Source organism: Orbicella franksi, chromosome 2, assembly GCF_964199315.1.
Source record: "Orbicella franksi chromosome 2, jaOrbFran1.1, whole genome shotgun sequence".
Taxonomy (NCBI): Eukaryota; Metazoa; Cnidaria; class Anthozoa; order Scleractinia; family Merulinidae; genus Orbicella; species Orbicella franksi.
In genome coordinates this window covers 18872410-18891615 of record NC_138146.1, presented here as the reverse complement: position 1 = coordinate 18891615, position 19206 = coordinate 18872410, and the positions used below count along the sequence as shown (strand labels likewise).

Here is a 19206-nt window from a genome sequence, read left to right as displayed (position 1 = left end):
GTTTTTTGTGTTTAGAGCTCTTGTAACAAGGCAAGCACGAAAGCATTTAAGATGACATCGACTGTAGGCAGGAAACCCTGTTTTAACTTCACTCAGCGTCCTTTCTATAACAAAATATCGTTTTAACGTTTATCTGACATGAAATTGAAATATACATTGCAAATCCTAGGAGACGAAACACAGTATTAAGCTCTTAAAATAGGCCCCAAGCGCAAAAGCAGCTGGTGGTGATGTGACGTTGTCAATCAAAGGAATAATAATGGTTGTCAGAATAAAATTAGGGGCAGGTCAAAATTAGTAAGTAGGCGGCCATTTTAGCATTATACTCGAAACAGTCACGAAGCTATTTGAAAAACAAACTCTCGAATTGTCCAGCCTTTTGTAAAGTTTATATACAGTTCGATTCTGCTGGATAAACATCATTAAGTAAACTTTTCCTCAGGGAAGGCGGAATTGCGGGTTTGCTTTAGAGATTTGGAAAGTTACACTTTGTCCGAAATCCAAATCCGTGGGAATAATTGTTTTCCTTAAACTCCTTAGCGATGCAGAACCTCATAAAAATTAAACTCTGCGGATTACGAGGTTTGAGCTTAATGTCAACACATCAATTCTAGATGACTTATCTCCGAGTGTTCCTTTCAATTCAGAGTAATGTGTCACTCTTCATACAATGGATTACTCGTTCATTCACGAAAGCTCTGTCTTGCTCGGTCACGGGACTAAATTAGCCCGATTCGGTACAAAACAACACCGCAAGCCTTGTTGTGAATAAGGTGAATCTCCTGAGGAATTACTTGCACAAGTAGCCGTCTTTTAAGACATTTCGATTTCTCTTGGATCTCTCGGCATTGGAGAAAAGGTCAGAGAGCAGGCGTCTAAGTGCTATTTCCACGTCAAGCAAATTATTCTCTGTTTATTCTACTAATGGAACGCGCGCTGGGTTTGTGTCAAAACTGCCAACGAGTGAGGCACGCTATTAGAATAGGAAGGAACTTAAGGTGATTCCGACGACTGGCACGCGTTGGCAAGAGGCTGTACTGTCTTCGCAGCAAAGAAAAGTAAGTTTAAGCCAGAACGGGTAGCTATAACTTGGCTAGTTTACAAAGAAATCAACGAATGAATGCGGACAAAGCAAATCCTCTTATTCCTTGGAGGATTATATTATAGCTACGCGCGTTTGAATTTGTGTTGAAAACTAAACCAAAGACAACAATATTCATTTTGAGTCTGCGTTGTCAGGAAACTTGTCTTCGTTGATGTATCCGGTCTAACGATTTCAGCGACGAGAAACTGTTACTGCTTGTATCACTTCTTCTACTTCGGACTAAGTACGGCCCGCGAACTAAACATGAAGGCGCATTTTTTAAGCGAGACGCTTTTGTGCTTGGGTGATATGAGCACTTAGATCCGCCATATTCATAAGCTCGTCGATCGGTAATGCTCGAATTAAATAATTCCATGTCTCATTTGTATGAGGCTTTTCTTAAAATGCTCTTAAAACTCTTTAGCTTTCTCAGACCACTTTGGCCAATAGAAATCTGGGCTTAATAGTGGTCGAGTTGCAAGTTTCATAGTCGCATTTTTGCCTGTGTTATTTAAGCAGTGTATTCGACCAGGCTAGGCGGTTAACTTAAAGGTGAATTAACTGTAATTACGTGTACATGTACCAGCTCTGCGGTCCTCTACACGTGTCTGAATATCTCGTCATCGGTGTTTAAACGATGTGTTTCTGTCTGTGTCCCGCTTGGTTCATCTCAGGCTATTTATATTCTTGTCTCATCCGTTTCATAAGGCTTTCCTGAATCGTAATAACTTAGTTGCCAGCTTTTAGCTAAATTAGCCAATAGAATTCTGGGCTCTTTATAACCGGGCGGTTAGCTTAACTGAATTTAGCAAGTGCTTTAGGGTTTCAGTTTTTATTTTGTTATTGGAGCAGTAAAGTCATCCGGACTAGCCCTGGGAAGTGAAGTTTTAATTGAAAGATCGACGCGCAAGAAGAGACTTCAGGTTCTAACCAGATAACATTATACTGTATGATAACTAGTACTGAACAAAATTATTCATCGAGATATATATGAATATGAATATTCTTTGCTGCTTATTGAAACTTGGGTGATACATCGTGATGGATGGTTTTTGAACTTAAACCGTTAGTTTGAGACGAAAATCGAAGAATTCTAGTGCCAAACAGGGTGAAATTTTACATACCAGTTTAAATTGTAGGAAATAGCGCAGTTTATGATAAACAAAGCGCGCGAAAAATAATATAATGCTATCTCCTTTGGCATAATTCATTTCTTAGCAATTATTGAAATGTGAATTTGAAAGCAAAAGGCCGCAACTCGATAAAAAGTCCCGGGGTGCTTTGACAGGTTGATAAACGCTGAAAGTGCTAACGAATGACTTGACAAAAGGGTGTTTAAATTTCAATATTTGTTTTGGAAACAAAAAAATGAGCTGATATCAAGGTTATTTTGAGGTGAGTATAAACTGGTCGTTGTATCGCCAGAGAAAACATGATCGGTTGAAAATTATTGGTAATTAAAGCACGTTCTAGTTAGGGAATAAGAGAAAGAAACACAGGGTTTGCTGTACGGGGTTTGCTGTTTAGCGCATTGTTCAAACTTCTCAAATAGTTTAATTTTGGATAACTTTATGCACCGTATAAATTACGACATCGCTATTAATGCGTTCATGTCTTATTGCTCAGCGGGAAAAAAGGAGTTCTTTTGCTTGTCCTTTCCTGTTTCAGTTGGCAAGTCTGCCAACAATCATAAAATTATCATATCTTTCCTCCACTAAAGCATTATAATGCAAATTATAAGACGCGGGAAATCATATGTTTAAAAACAGCTTTTCTTTCTTTTTCTTCAGAGCTTGGGGTAAACTAAAAAATGAAGAGGTTAATGAAGCCGTTCGGAAATCGAAGTGAAACACAAAGATTAACTAGAAATATTAAGTGGGACATTTTAAGTAATGTAATATCTTCCTTTCCCCAATAGTTTGTCAGCAAATTTCCCTTCCTCTCCCGATCAACTATCACAATCTTGACAGTGGTCAATCATGCCACGTTCGAACTTGCAAATCAGTCAATAATATTAGTCGCAGGTTTCTGCGGAAGTCTTACAAATACCATCCTGTATAATCCTGTATTTCATTTAATCGGTACCTTAATTGATAAAGAACCTTTTTTAGCGCGAGTTTTCTGATGGGATCCCTTCAGATGCGACTCAGCGTGTGGTTCACCGTAATCGGTATTCATACATCAAGATAAAAGACGGCTGTAGGTAAAAACAACGCTCAAAATACCGCTTTCAACGACGAACTGAGAATCAGTTTAAAATTTTAAAAATTCTCTCCTGCCAGGAGACCATCAGCTGGCCGGAACCCTTGTAAGGACTTTTGCATTCCGGTCGGTAGGTAGAGATATGTTTCTGTTATCTTTGTTAGCGGCACGGAATTTATAGTTCATCATCTTTTAGCATTGAAGGGTCCAGAATTCCCCCCCTGTCGTGTTTTCACCTGCTCTAGACAAAATAAGAGTAAGCAGTTATTTCGGCGTTTTAATTTTGTTGTCTATTTTGATTCTTTCCTGCGTGGCAAAGGGTCCAAAATTACTCGAAAAGTATGTTATTTCTTTTTAGATATTTTTTGCGATTGGAATTCTCAGTCAAGCTAATAAAAGAATGTATTCATACCCGATAGGGTTATTTTTGGTCGAGAGGTTTTCGTTTGTTCTTAATTTTTAATCTCATGTCTTTGCTGCCTTCTTAACATTCATTGATTCTTCGATGAAAGATGAAAAACAAAGGGATAAATTTCTGACGCCGCGTTCCATTTCCAGAGAAACTCAGGCAGAGCACAGGTTTTATAACGAGCCAAAAGATTGACAATGGCAAAAGTTAAAGGCGGTTCTCATTTCATTACTTAAAAAATAGACAAAATCGTGTAGGAATCATTTCTTTTGTGATCAAATCACTGGTTGGAATCTACCCTATCGTAAACAAATTTCCGTACTGAGCTAAAGTAATGAACAGCTGAACAATTTATTACATCACCGTCAGCGCGCATTTGTTCCCTTGGTGGGCCAAGCCCGCGAGACATTGTTTTGAAATCGTGATGAAAACATCGAAGAAATCTTCAAACTGTATCGCGATAAAAATCGAGATGATAATCTCTGAGCAGTTCGCGAGGTGAACAAGCGGTACACATCAGACGAAAAGATTTGTGCTTTATGGACATTTGCAATTAAGTCAATTAATTCGCGCCGGTCTCGGTTCTCGCTGATTGGCTGTCCAATGTGTAAGTATTTTCTAATTCAAATCAAATATTTGTGTATACATGAACAGAGAAAGGTTCTAGCGGATTGGGTTTCAGTCAACAATCGCTCATTTTACATTTTGACGCATCACTCGCCTTGTGGAAAATTGCACAGACGCTAATCCGCGAGATCGACACTTTCCTTATCGATCTCCCCTTAGTGTAATTCACTTTCGCCACATCATCCGTACAGCATCTGATTTGACCTCCAGACGACCATTCGCGATAGCGAGAAGGCTGTGGCTTCGCTTTACCTGCACTGTATTCAGCGGCTTCCGCTGAATCTGTCTATGTGACATTTAAGCCGCTCGATATGTGGCCACGAATGCACGAGAATGGCTTAAACGATCTCCTACACTCGCAGTAATCTTGCAATTTGACGTCGAGCGTCTTATTTATTTAGATGTGGCATCCACGAACGTAAGGACAGAGTCGTCAAGGAAAGGAAAACAGCTTGCGTAAAGACCGCCTTTTCACTTGAGCTGGGAACTGTTTGGAAACAATAGGTTATCTTTGTGCTGTAATCGGTGACTTGACAGGCAGTAATTGTCCGACTGATTGGCATGCGCCTTGCCTTGCCTCGAGCGAAATGAATTCTCGGTTGGACAGTGAAATCCTGGGCATTACGAGCTTTTCTCTTTATTGTGCGATCTGATCAGCATAAAGGGACACTTGGCTGCCGATCTCTCAAGCTTGAACACTGCGTAAGTATTGATGATGTGTGGCTTGTTCGGATATCCGTCCTGTAGGCGGTGCTCTCGGGTCAAACACGGATTGAAATACCATAGTTAAACCATAGCAGCTCGAATTTGTCTGGGAAGCACAGGCAGCCGGGGTGTTTTTACTTCGTCGTTAGCCATAGCAGGCTTCGGTGTTGTGGATTGTTTGATTGCTGTTAGGCACTGCAGGTGAATGTATGTTCCGACTGGTCGCGATTGTTTAGCATGTCTTGTTGGACCCAAAATTTCAACAGGACATTTTTCATTTGTATGTGAAAGCTTTCTTCAAAGTGGCAGAGTAACGTGAAATGATTGATGACTGCGCCTTGATTATTACCGGCGACACCTGAACGTCATAATTTACACGTGTAGTGACTATTACAGAATTTAGTAATATTCTTTTGAAATCAGTTTCGAAGACAAACTCGCCAGCCGTCACTGGGACGTTTTGCCGATTGTTTTTCCAATTCTGTCTTGCTGTGAAGTGCTTCTCCGGTTTCCATACATCGAGAAGTTTCGTTTCACAACCTGTGACCCATTATTCCATGTTGAAAGCACGAGTTAAGTTGATTTATTACTTCGGCCTCCTTGGTATCATAGGCCGGATTACACCTGAATTTGCTCTTCAATGAGTTAGAATTTCCTCATCCTGCTGAATATATCCACACTTTTGGCACAGTCATTGCATGAAACTGGACCCCCGCTTCTTGTCCGTCTGCCATTACCTGCAAAGGCCTCTCTCAAAAAACCGATATGGGCTACTTTTATTTTTGTTCCAGAAAGGGTTTCGTTGACAACTACAGGATTAATTCTATTGGTCGTTTTGAAAAGCGAGTGTGCATTAGAATCGCCAAGAGTGTTCGGCAAATCGGTTTTAAATTTCTTCTCTTTAGAATGTTTACACCGACATCAAGGTATACAAATAACAGTGGACACAAATCTCTTGGAATTGCAAGCGTAAGAAGCATTAACCTAACGTCTCCTCCGCTGTGTTTTTAATGAATTTAAATGGTAGCTTTTGCAAATGATATTGGGAGGGAGTTTAAGCAGATGTTAAAGAATGTAAAATCGATCCGACCTTTGAAAAACGTATGCTAATATTCTACCCTGTGGTGCACTGGCAAGCGAGTGAGATGTTTCTGTCTAAGCCCCCTTCTGATGAAAAGCCAACTGATGAATACCTCTTGCTGTAAGTGGCTAGCTTACTTGCAAGGTCAGTGTACCGGGCAATCGATAGCTTCATTCATATATGCATAGAAATTTATTAACCTGCCGCCGTGTCTCTTTGTTATTTTTCGACAGCCTTTGGACTTGGAAGGACCGCGGGGCGCAGCTGTGCTTGATTGTGGACGGAAAAGCCCTTGGTCGAAGAATGCGCTTTGTCAAGACGGTTTCCTTGGAATTCATTTTATTCCTTTTTGCGGTTGTTCACTGTAAAGGTATGTTCCTTTCGATTGGCGTAAGCGCGGGGTATGGTTTGATTAACTGCGAGGCAGAGAAACAAGAGCGCTAACATCATGCAAATGGCCTTTCAATTTGTTTATAAATATGCCCTTTCTTCAATTTTTACCGGATTCCTCTGTCACTTATTAACACATTTAACTTAATTTCGAAAATTTTCTGACAGTGATCGAATAAGATAACTGAAATGAATTGCGTGAGAAGTAATTCAAAGCGATCGATTGATTTCCCGCGTGTTTTGCTTGAGGAACTTTGCCACGTTTTCCTTGGATCGAAACCTCGCTTTGCACGTCGCATTCACAAATAAAAGCTGAAAAAGTCGGAAACACGTGGTCAAAACTGTCCTTCCAAAATACGGCATCACGGAACGGTGTTAATTAGCGGCGAAATTGGAGAGCAGATAACATAAATTAATTTACTACAACCTACCCTGTTCAATGTCTGGTTCCACGATGGCTACTTCAAAACGACAATTCTATCAAGCCAGCAGCATGATTTATGAAGTTACAACCATGTAATAAACTACATGTAAACGTTTGCGGATTTGTTTGTTATTGCCCTGTTCTTTGAGCGTACTTTACTTAAGACGACTGATAAGACCAATTGATTCAATGACCGCACGATAAGACAGTGGTTAACTGTACAATATCAGCAATTGATGCTTTAACTTGTCTGGGAGAAAAACAAAGGGGGTAGGGTACAGAAGGAAACAGAAGTTAGGAGTATTCGAGCTGAAACAGAAAGCTGTTGCATTCGCCTAATTCTTTGGAATCCAATTAACACCTTGAGCGTTAAGGTTTATTGCTAATTGTTTTTGAACTCATTTCATATCGCGAAAGGTACGAAGTGGGCGTTGAGGGCAAATTGAGGCCATTGTTAAAGCTTAATAGCTTCTTGTAGGCCGCTAGAATACTTATACTCTTTGCTAAACAATAAGTTAACTCGAAACCGCGGCTACTGTAGGTCTGAATTAACGATACTTGTGCATTCAAATCGTACCAGATTTAGAGAGCAAGTTCCCGAATCCGGACGATAAACGAACTCAATATGGGTTTATCCATCGACAAGCTAGAGTCTCTAATTAAATTAACGCTGTTTGCCTCTCACACAAAAAAGGTTCTCTCAGTTAATTTTTCCAGCAAAATATTTATACAAAGTATTTTCGCCTACAGACCAATTGCGTTGAGAAAGCTTTGGTTCGTTAGCTTTTCATTTAGTTGTTTACATTTGGAGCTGTAAAGGAAATTATAATATACTCATAGACGCCAAAACAATTTTTTAACTTAATTTATCACAGATCAACCATCAGCTTAAAGTGTCTTATCTTTGAACAGGGTAAATTGTTATTCGTTCCTCGGTTCTGTAGAATATATAGAGTCCTTATCAAGGGAGTGCTCAAAATTTATTTTTTCCTCTGAAAGTGTTAAGGTTTTATTGGAAGACTCCGTTGGCGGTATACATAACGAATTAGAGCAAGAACAATGTGCGATTGTTTTTAAGTATTATTTACCTCACAGCTGTTTTCCAACTTGAAATGAAAACTCTATTCTCAGATTTTATCGCACGCTGAGTAACGCTAATAAATATTTAAACAGAAGGCAAAATGCCATTTTTCGTTTATAAAACGCCAATAATGGATATACAATAAGATGAGACGAAAACTGCTATGATCCATTTTACAATTAAGAGTGAGCTGACGTTTCAGGCGCTTGCAGCAAATCTGATCGATTTTCTCGAGTTGCTCGATTGAGGGGTTGGCTAGCGCTGCCAACGACACCTGTTCTTATCTCAAAACGTTGGTCAACACAACCTTAACTCCAGGTTGACAGTAACCTAATGATTTTTCGTTGCTCGCCGACTAAGCGCAGCATGCAGATCTTTGAAGCTAATCCGCTGATCCAATAAGATTGAACAAAGCCAAACGAAATTGTCTCTCACTAGCCAGATTTTAACTGCTTCTTCCCTTTCCAATAATCACTGACCATGGCCCGAGGAAACATTGCCCCCTGCTGCTTAAAGTGCAGTTTCCGTCGCAGATGGAAAACATTTGCTTTACGAGAATTCCAAATATTTACGATTAACAAAAGAGGATCAGGTAAATTTTGATGATAAGGATTGTTAAGCTGCCATGGGGCTCTACTTTCTCTGGGTTGCTGCATATTTTTGAGTCGGCAACGCTGTAAAGTGGCACAGATGACACAGTCTTGGGAGCCAAAACAACAAGATGAAAGTGAATACGCCATATATTGTAACTGACATAGTTGCTGACAAAGGCGGCAAAAGGAACCCCCCTACTTTGTGTGTGGCCTGCAAGGTCATCGCTTTTTAGGAACAAACATCTCTGAGAACTAAGATCACGTGCGAGTTTGAATAGCGCATGGTTATTAGCTCGCATTTGGCGAAAAATGTGAACTTACTTTGAAAAGCAATCACGTAGAAATACTTTTTCTTGTGTTACGCAATGGAATCCATGAGTACTTAAGTCGAAGTACCTGACAGATATAAAAGTAATTTACTAGTTCAAAAACAATTAAATATAGGTCATGAACAACTGCTCTAAATGTGATTTTTTTCGTTTATGTACAATATAACTAATCTAGAAGCACATGTAACTTTGACAAACCGCAAGTGTGCTCATGCAGTATGAACAAATCTGAGCGCAATGACCATTCAAAAATGACCTTTGGATAGGACGCAGAGAACTCATCTCAGCCTCCCCCTAAATCTTTCCATCTGCGAGCGAAACTCGCGAAGAAATTAAGCGACTGCTGTACGAGAAACTACCTCATAGCATACCCACACTTTGTCAAAATGCAGTCTTTCACTTTGCGATTCAGAAAAAAACAAAATAGTTTTTAGAAAAGGAAATGTCGTATACGTTTCTATGGAGTTTAATTTGGTGGATGTTCGAGAGAATGATAAAAGATATTGAGTTGAGGATTTGAAAACGCTGTTGTTTTCCCTCAAGATTTCTTTTTTTAAAAAAAAAATTCTTGTTTTGACCAAATAAATAAAAGCAAAACAGAGCAAGAGATCCCCGCGCTTGGAACTGGTTCCAAGGTTTTGCTTCATTCTGATTGGCTAGGATTGGCTGCAAGTCGAGAGAATTACTTTCTTAGTTTTGGACAGCCATTCGCAATTTTTGTCTTACTTTACTTTTCAATCTCAAACGTTGTCCTGGTCTGAGTAAAACGCATGTGCCTTGTGTCGTAGGTCAAAGAGTTGGTCACTTAAAAATGTATCAATACCTACAATCAGATGTATGGGTTATTGAACAAGTGTGAGGTCAAGATGGCTGGATATTGGCCAAGTTCTTTTTCTTGCGTGTTTATGGACCGAGACGGAGTCGAGATCCATAGACTCGCAAAAAAAGAACGGATTTATTATATGCATGGCTTTCGGGGAAATTTTTCCTGCGGGACACGGCGGATAGTCCCGAGCGGGCAAGATAGCTCCATCTTGCCCGCTCGGGTAGCCAATCACAGCGCAGGATTTGATTCATCTTGCCCGCTCACGGAGCTAGCCATATAATAATGAATTGTTAGGCGGACAGGATTTACCGCGTAAATGCAATAAAAAACGGGCAATGCCATGCCGTGAACTACAAAATACGAGAGAATTTCTCAGTCACGTAAAGCTTGAACAAGAGATTTTACTAAAAGGCTTGTGACGTTCAATAAAAGTGACTCAATGGAGAAGAAAGGCGGCAAAATCTATGGGAAGATCGAACCAAAACCGAAAGAATTTCGTTCTGAAATCGAAATCATATTTTCGGTAAAAAGTAAGCTTAGCACTTCAGTTAAGTTTGTAACCTGACATTTGGGCCTTGCCCTTATTATTCGTCTTTGAACTTGATCGATTCTGAACAACATTATCGTAGTCTATCTATCAAGACAACCGAATAAACAAGTTACCTCTTGCCGGATTTCCAGTCCGCAGTTCGACTTGCACGCGACTAACAATTTTCAGCAATGTTGTTCGTTCGGATCTTCCCATAAACCTTTCTCGTTTGTCACAATTTTCCCTAATGTAGACGGCTTAACCTTTACAAGAGATTATGTGGATAATATTGCAGAAGACTCTGTCTCGCTGGCTCTCATGACATTCTTCATTCAACCCTAAAAATTGAACGCAAGCAAATTTTCCCGCCTTTTCACAACGTGAATTGCTTTAGATCAAATTGAAATTAAATGTCCACAGTATCCAATCGAGTGATGATAATAACAATCTTTTGATATTAATCACTTAGTATCCAACGCGGGTTCATCGAAGAGTCGTTGAATGCACTTAATCTACTGGATAGGTATTTATCTGATGAAAAATTGAGTCATTATCTATTCGATTAGTGGGGCATGTTGGGTTCATCTCATCTTTTACGAGTGTAGAAAACTGCTAGAGGGGGGTTTGCAAACACTCACTAAGAAATTCAATCGAATTCACGTCACCGTTCCTTTCATCAGACCCTCCAGTACTCCTTGGAACAGTGAAGCCAGAATACAGAGTCAAAGAAGGAGAAACGGTCAAGTTATGGTGCAAGTTCTCTGGAATTAATGATTCAGTGGACAACAGGACGCTGACGGCATGGCAAAATCCCGATGGGCAAATTATCACTGACCAATATGAGAGGTTTAAAATGCGGTTGGGAAGATATCTAAAAATCAGAAGGGTAAAGCTAAAAGATCAAGGGACGTACGTTTGTATTGCCTACAATCACTTCGGGAAAGTCAAGGAGGAAATACAGCTTGTTGTTCAAGGTTAGGAAAGTGATCTCGAGATCATTCGAGAGAAAAAGTACAAATTTGATATAATTTCTTATCTTTATGCATACAAAATATTGAAAAATACTTCAGCGTTGTTGTATAAAAATCTATCCACCCCGCCTCCCCGCCTCCCTCCGTCGATTCACACATGCATGCATTCGTTCGTTGATTGATTGATTGATTCATTCATTCATTCCGGCATTCATTCAATCCTTTTTCTACGTGTGTTTTGCAGCATCGAACAACAGTACTGTAAGAAGTCCGCCGATCACCAAACCGACCTCAACAGGTAATCTAAGTTTATTATACAAGCAGACAGCATTTCTCACGAACTATACCGTTCTTCAGCCATCGCTTCTGTACTCGCTTTCTAACCGCACTTTGTGCAGTGAGGATAGCACATTATCTCCGAATAAATTTTGTCTGCTTTTGTTTTCGATGATCTGAAATACAGTCGACTTCCGATAACTCTAACCTTCAAGGGAAATTGAAAAAGGTTCGAGTTATCGGGAGTTCGAGTCATCGGAAGTTGAGAACAAATGACTGGAAATAAGCAAAAAACGGTGTTCAATGTTTTTCTTTTCATGCAGTGTACATTTTAATCAAATTTAATTACAGAATGGAGAAGTCGGGTGAAAATAAAACAATACATCTTTAAATTACTGCATAAATCGGAACGTAACGTAATGCGAAAAATATAACAAAGGAAAGCAGCGGGGGAGAAGAGAGTCCAGAAACTGTGAACTAATGTTTTTTGTTTTTTTTTTTTGTAATTTCTGGCCACGATTAACATATTGATTATATAGTAAATCGAGAGCGAGTAATCCAAAGTATAAATCTTCTAGCCTGAACTCTCAAATTATCTAAACCCTTTTCACGGTCTCTTCGAAAACGCAAAGAAGTTGCCCTCATTTTCTTAACAACTGCACACCGCAAGGCTGCTCACTATCTATTTAACATTTAGATCATTCGCCCTCAATGTCTATTGGCTGATAGTATACAAGTAGCTCAGTCAATAAGATTGCAGCATTTACATTAGTGTACTAGTAGAAATCTACTAAAACAGAATAGATAGTGGGTAGCATGGCCAAAAAGAGAACGGCATTCGCGACAGAACGCTAGTAGATTTATGCTAAAACTCGATAGAAACAAGTAGAATATGTCTTCTATTTCTCTTAGAAAACAGCGCGAGAATAAAAAAGGAAACTCACTTGTTTATTTCGATTATCAAAACGTAAATTATCTTATGTTTGCTCGCACCATTATTTCGACGACAGCTCGCGCTAGTTCTGTGAAAAGCTTGCAAATCACTCGCCCAACACTCCTGATTTACAACTGCGCTTTCAGTTCTCGTGTTGGTAAACCTCTAGAAAGAGCGGTCTTTTGCTTAAATGGAATTCTAATTAATTGTTTGTCGCTTTCTCCACAGCTTTAAGCATCCAGTCAAGATATCCGCTTGCCGTCAGCACCACCAAACGACCTCCACGGAGATGTAATATAAGGCCTTCAAAAATCCCACTAATAGGTTTGTTGTCTGTTTTTCCGTTTCTTTGCGCTCGCACATCACTTGCTATCATCTCAGTCTTTCTTTACTTTCTATCATTTTATTCACTGCGTTATGACTATAGTTCAAACTCTCTATTTTGTGTTTTTGCTGTTTATCTATTGTTTCTTTTGTTTTCTTTCAAGCAATCCACATACACGCTTACTCAAATAGAGAAGCCCAACCATGGAAAAATTGTCATCCAATTAAAGAGTAAAAACTCAATTTTAGTACATACAATCCTGGTCTTAAGTCTTGGGACACTTAGCACTTTTGCCAACATATAGTCTTTCTGTCCACCTCCCCTCCCCCCAACACAGTGTTGATGTTGATGCATCCAGAGTAGACCGGCCCACTAATTGAACATTGCTCTGGGGGGAGGGGCCTCGGAAAGGTAAATTATGACCTCCTACTTCAAAATAATACGTCACCAGTTGGCATTTTGTCAAGTGTCTAAAGGACTTTAAACCAGGATTGTAGGTTTCAGCACAAAGGTCTTAACATTTAATTTCTTTAACCTTCTTCTTTTCGTAGATGATAATCCACCAAAGTTCAGAAATCCATCAAAAAACCGCGATCGTTTCCTGGAATTCGTCGAAGGTCAACAGATCAAACTCAAATGTCATGCGCAGGGAGCGCGTCCACTGAACGTGACATGGCTAAAGAACAACAAACGGCTGAGCAAAGCTGATCGTAGGCACTTGAAATCCAAAGGATGGGTACTCAATTTCCGTGCATTAACTTTCAGTGACGCTGGCACATATACTTGCACTGTGAGAAATGCATTTTGTAGTATTCAGAGGACTTTTGTCGTCAAAGTTGTTGGTAAGATATGTTCTTGTGTTTTTATATTGTAACATTTACTCCCCAATTTTTGCTTCCTCGCGTGACGTGCTTGGTCCAATCGCGCGCAAGAAAAATCTCTCACTGATAATAAGGGATATTGGAAACTAACGACAAAGACCAAGTTACTTGTCAGTCTTGCACAATTTTGCCTTTCCACATTTCCTCTGCAACTTCCTCGAATTTCTTTGGTGTTTTCTTTTCGTTTCAAGCATTGTTTAAGAGCTTTAATTCCCTGTTTTTAACATGCGTTTACTGAGACCCTTGTGTTGTGTTGTCGCGTGAGAACGATGCTCAACTCACACAGTGCCTCTCTCCCCCCATTGACAAAAATTGGTACAAGAGAACTGCAAGGACAAGCTGACGGAATGTTAAGGGTTTACTTGGACTAACATGCTATCTGGGCGGAGTAGAAACTCTCCCAGTCCCTTCATGCTTTAGACACCGGACCGTCAATGTTGATGAGCCAATTGGCTTATCCAATCTGTTGAACTGAAACAGACTAAAGCGCTATTCCACATCAAGATCAGATCAACCGCAACATAAGGACCAAAATAGCGTGATCCAGCTTCTCAGCGTATCCTTTCACCATGTTATTTTCTTTATTTAGAGCGTGACCGACCAATTCCACGGGAACTCCAACCTAAGATTCTAGAGAACGTTTTAAAGAACGTAACAGCCACAGTAGGCGAGGACGCCACGTTTGTGTGCTCAGCTCTCAGCAAAAGCCATCCAGAGTTTCACTTTCTCAAATGGAAGTCCTCCAAAAATGTCTCAAATGGGTCTGATCCTTTTGAGTTCGTAGACTTTTCCAAATCAAAGTTCCGTGAGATTCGGGAGATAGCCAGGCAGCACAAGGGACAACGACAAGTTTACACCCATCGCCTGATTGTGAGAAATGTCACGTTGGCAGATGAAGCCAAATACACATGTGTGGTGGGGAATTCTGCTGGATATGTGTCCGAGCACGCGTTCCTTACCGTTCTCAGCCAAGAAGGTAGGTGGATCCGGCGAAAATTAAAAAATGGGCTTTAACGCTCCATAGATTGCGAATAAAGCGACTTCTTGTATCACCCCGGCTTTTGCGCCTGTTTATTTCAACAAAGGGGAGGAAGGTTGGGAATGACAAAAAGTATGTAATGTTTCTTAAAAGAGGGAAATGCCAGACCGGCCAGGAGCGATGAGAGGTAGCTGTATTTGCGGGCTAACAGCTACAATATAGGACTTCTCATCTCTGCGAATGCATTTTGTTTCTACGACTGTACGTAATACTTGAAGATTCATCCCAAGATACAAGACGTTATACCAGCATCTTGTTTTTTCCCCAAGAAAACTTTGATTGATGGTGATTTGTTAAATATTGATTACTTCATAGAAAGTGCGACGTACGGATTTTTATTCACGAGTTGCAAAACTTTAGAAAACGAACGAGTGAGCGCAGCGAACGAGTGAGTTTTCCAAAGTTTTTCAACGAGTGAATAAAAATCTGTACAAAGCACTTTCTATGTTATAATTGTTTATTGTATATATAACGAGAATTAGACATATTCGTTAAATCAGTTTTAGTTTTCCCGATACCATAAGTCTACATGCAGAACAAGAACAAATTCAAAACTGATCTAAATGACCGAGCGTAATAAAAAACAAATCTGCTTTCCAGTCCAGCAATAGGCGGACAAAGAGCCTACACAAGCTTAAATATAATACCGGAGATTTCGTAAATACATAGAGTGAATCTTTTCGCTTGTCCCTAATCACTCTCAGATTTAATCATGTAATGGCGGCGCTTCGCGCTGTGCAAAGACAAATTCGGACTCTTTGACTCACACTGTTCCTCCTTGAATGTTGTTGGCTTCCTGATGTTAAATTTACTTCCTCGGTTTCTCAAATGGCCATTGATTCTCAAACTGAAGTTCTAGCGCTCAAGATGTTGGATATATTCCGATGCTGTTTTTCCGAAAGTGAACCAAAACGGGAAGCCGAAGTCATGTTCTCGAAACACAAACTTCTAGCGGGCGCTGATTTCAAGACCGCTCTTCTTGGAAGCCAGTTGAGTGCTTAACTTTGATTGGCTAAGTGATTCTACTCTGAACGGTGATTGGTTATATTTTCACATGGGAAGAACGCTCTACGCGAAGCTGATTGGACGTATCGCTTTTTTCACATATGGAAATATAGCACATATAGAATTCTGTTTGCGAGGTTTATTGCCTAAAACTCTCGTTATATGTACAATAAAATAATGTACGGTACGGTGCTATGGGAAGACTATTTGATTTGCTACATTTCATGCACCTTTCCTACACCTTTTTTAAAGGTGCGCTGCATGCCAAGCAAGTTAAGTGCAATTCACTGCAATCCGCTTTAGTAATATAAACAGACCGGTCTCGACCCCTTTCTGCAAGTTGATTTTAAAATCATCTAAACAAACAGTAGCCAGCCCCTTAATAATAAGAAATATGTGACGTGGGATTTATGTAGATCCCTTGGCTTTCTTGCAGTGTTGCAAAGCGATGAACCATACGCAGGAGGAGGCATAGGAGTGAAGCAGTCTTCAATGACAAAAGCTCCAAAAAAGTCACCAAGGACGCAATCAGACAAAGAAATATTAGTAGAGGAAATACCTTTGGCCGCACTAATCGGTGTACCGATCGCCGTCCTCATACTTTTAATTGGAACTATTGTTTGGTGCTATTTTATGACAAGAAAACATCACTCTCGACAACAATGGAAAGCTGAAGACAATGGGCCATTACCTCAAGATCAAACGAAAGACTTATCGGCGAAAATTAGTGTACCAGGAAAGGTGGAAACAAGGAATGTCAGTTTTAACGTCTATGTTGACCATCCAAATGGCAGAGCTAAGACTTGCCTGACTGAGAAACAGTCAGACACTCACGTGAAGTGTGCCTCGCAGCACGTTAAGTATGATTCACAGCATGGGAAGTGTGATTCGCAGCGCGGGAAGTGTGCGATAGAGCGGGCTCCGCCACTGGACGGTTTAATTATTCACAATGAACCTCCAAGAACACATTCAAACAGAACAAACCATCGTAAGCGTCACGAAAGAGAGGAACGTGAATTTAATGAATCGAGTGGTTCCGAAATAAAATGCTCGGGGGTATAGATAAACTAAAAATAGTGCTAACATGTTGGTACTGCGGATATAAATCAACAATGCCCTGCAGATCAACACCTTTGAACCGATGACGTCATCAATCGGTGAAAGTATGCATTACCTTCCAAGCGCTCATTCTTCAAATCTAGTCACGTGTATTAAGCCAGACTTGCTCTTAAAGGAGTTACGTCACGGTTTGCGTATCTTGAAAAGTTTAGCTAAATCGTTCAAGTTTGTCGTTTTGTAATCCGTGTTAATCTTCACTTTCTTTAACCATCCTTGTTTCGTGATGGTATTTAATTATCTCTCTGATGTTTTTACATCTTAGTAAACTACTATTTTCTGGTTTCCTTCAATTGGAAGGTGATTGTGTACGTGGCCAAAACAAATCAAGATACCGTGACTGAACTCCTTTTAGACAGCTGAGGTCTATCGTTCTCGCTTAATTGCGGTAGTGACAAGAAGTTTGAAGAACCCTTTTGTTGTATGACTAAGATAATAACACCAAGACACAACTGGGTTAATTGTGGCGGCTTTTTTACTAAATCTAGTCAAGTCATTACCGCAGTTATGAAATGGGCCCTATCGTAAAGTGCCGAGGCTGTTGGTAGAGTAATAAGCCAATGAGTGCGCCAAGTAGAGGAAAAGTCTCCGAAGACAGAGTTTCTAGCTTGGGACTTACTGACTTAAGGCAAAACTTGAGAAAACATTCACAACTTAAAACATAGTTAACAAAATGCATACATTTCATTACACTTTGACAATTGTCAATCATTTGACTGAAGTGCTGATTTGATCAGTGCTGCTAATTACTGTTATGACCAAGCGTAAGTTACTGGTTTTCCTACTAGCACACGCTAAAATTCCTCCGCTAAGCTTCCACAAGAGACAATAACAGAGATAGCTTATTTCCGTGGCTCTTGTCAACCTCTGACAAACTATTTTTAGACTCCGTAACGTTCGACATAGTTATGTTGCTAGTCTCGTTGTTCGGTTCACACAAGTTTAGTTGAACAAGTCTAATGTTATTTGTATATTTTGCTGGTTTCGGGTCAACGAAAACTGCATTCTGCGAGACTCTTTAGTACCTGGTTCTAAAACTGAACTCTGTTAACTAAACATGCCTCGTTGGTGTAAAAATAAGGAAAGATGTCACTTACGTGGCAAACTGAAGTCTGTCTTAGTACTAGGTTGCCTTGGTAAAAGACAAAAAAAATACAATGTTATGGTTGTTGTTTTGAGGATGTAGTTAGCTCAGGTGGTTCTATTATTGGTTTTTCATCCAGGAACAATGCCAGAAAACTAATTTATAGCTTTTTCCCTACTCAGTTCGTTTGAAACAAAGTACTTACCTTAGTTCTTTTTCAGTAGCTTGGGTAAACAGACGCCCTTTTACTCCCTTGCCGTGTTACCATATTAATGTTGTAGAGACACCCACATCTGAGAAGTGCTTATGATTGGTTGAAATAATTGTGATCGATTAGGAACCAATTAGAAGCACTACCAAGTTCTGCTTGGCTCTACACCATCAGTTCACATTGTTTCGAGGACACATCGTAACCCCTTACACGACGAACACAGGGTGAACCACGAGTGATTACCTGATGTCACAGGTTAATTTTTCATTGAGTTGTAAATAGCTTAGGGAAGGAAGGTTACGTTTCATCCTTACTCGGTCTCAGCCGAAGATACTACAAGACTCCGGCGGTCTCATTAAAAGTACGAAGTGGGCTTAACTGGTTCCACAAAGATCTTTACTTATTTTATTTAAGATGAAATATATAACTTTTTAAAGCAATGAATAAAATTCAACTTTTCAATTTTGGATGTCGTCTGTGTGTAACAAATAGGGACCTGTCCCGGATAGGTGGGTTATCCCTGGGAAACCGCTGACAAGGCAAACCATAATCACTGTACTAAGATAATGTTAGCTCAGTCGGAGTTAACCGAGTACCTGGGTAAACCTCGGTGTGAACACTGACATCTATGAAAACAGGATGAAAGGTTTGACATGGTAGCCTCAGGCATCACTTTTCAAAATTCCGTGAATATTCTCTGATAAAAATAACTTTTCCCTGACTAAATGAATACAAAAAGTCACATATAGTAGCGTCCTCAAGCTTCCCCTTGCAGCCGTCATCTCCACCCATTCATGTCAAACTGATAAGTTTTTAACAAATTTTCCTTGTCTATCTGGGAAACACATCGTTGAGATCACAGTGACCTCACATGTTTCCTCCAGCTCTCAATAGCAGCAAATCAGCCGTGTTAAACTATTTCAATTTTCCCTGACTCAAAATAAAATTCCTTGATTTTTGCCTGACCTTGACAATTTTTTTCCCGACCAATTTTCCTGATCTGTGGCAGCCCTATGTGAGTGCTAGAGTAACGAGAACCCTCTTACTGACAGCAACAATGCCAATAAGGCGACCTCCTCGTTTT

General features: G+C 40.0%; 1 protein-coding gene across 3 annotated transcripts; it reads left to right on the top strand.

Moving 5' to 3' along the window:
• Positions 1–957: 957 nt before the first annotated feature.
• On the top strand, positions 958–18498 carry LOC145478456 (fibroblast growth factor receptor-like 1). 3 transcript variants are annotated; one of them, XM_081456495.1, is made up of 8 exons: positions 958–1058; positions 6342–6478; positions 10961–11254; positions 11496–11549; positions 12690–12785; positions 13338–13628; positions 14257–14643; positions 16148–18498. In XM_081456495.1, exons 2-8 carry the CDS (start codon positions 6412–6414, stop codon positions 16771–16773), a joined length of 1815 nt encoding a protein of 604 aa, XP_081312621.1. In that variant the 5' UTR covers positions 958–1058; positions 6342–6411; the 3' UTR covers positions 16774–18498. The 3 variants fall into 3 exon arrangements, with proteins under 3 accessions (XP_081312621.1, XP_081312620.1, XP_081312619.1); XM_081456494.1 differs by lacking the exon at positions 958–1058 and adding an exon at positions 3630–5024; XM_081456493.1 differs by lacking the exon at positions 958–1058 and having other exon boundaries at positions 5450–6478.
• Positions 18499–19206: the final 708 nt, after the last annotated feature.

What these genes read in the sequence shown, in the direction of transcription:
- LOC145478456 (XM_081456493.1), top strand. Translation starts at nt 6,289, where the DNA reads ATGCATAGAAATTTATTAACCTGCCGCCGTGTCTCTTTGTTATTTTTC. An exon ending in CACCAAACCGACCTCAACAG is followed by an intron (nt 11,550 to 12,689) that starts GTAATCTAAGTT and finishes CTTTCTCCACAG; the next exon opens with CTTTAAGCATCCAGTCAAGA. An exon ending in TTCAAAAATCCCACTAATAG is followed by an intron (nt 12,786 to 13,337) that starts GTTTGTTGTCTG and finishes TTCTTTTCGTAG; the next exon opens with ATGATAATCCACCAAAGTTC.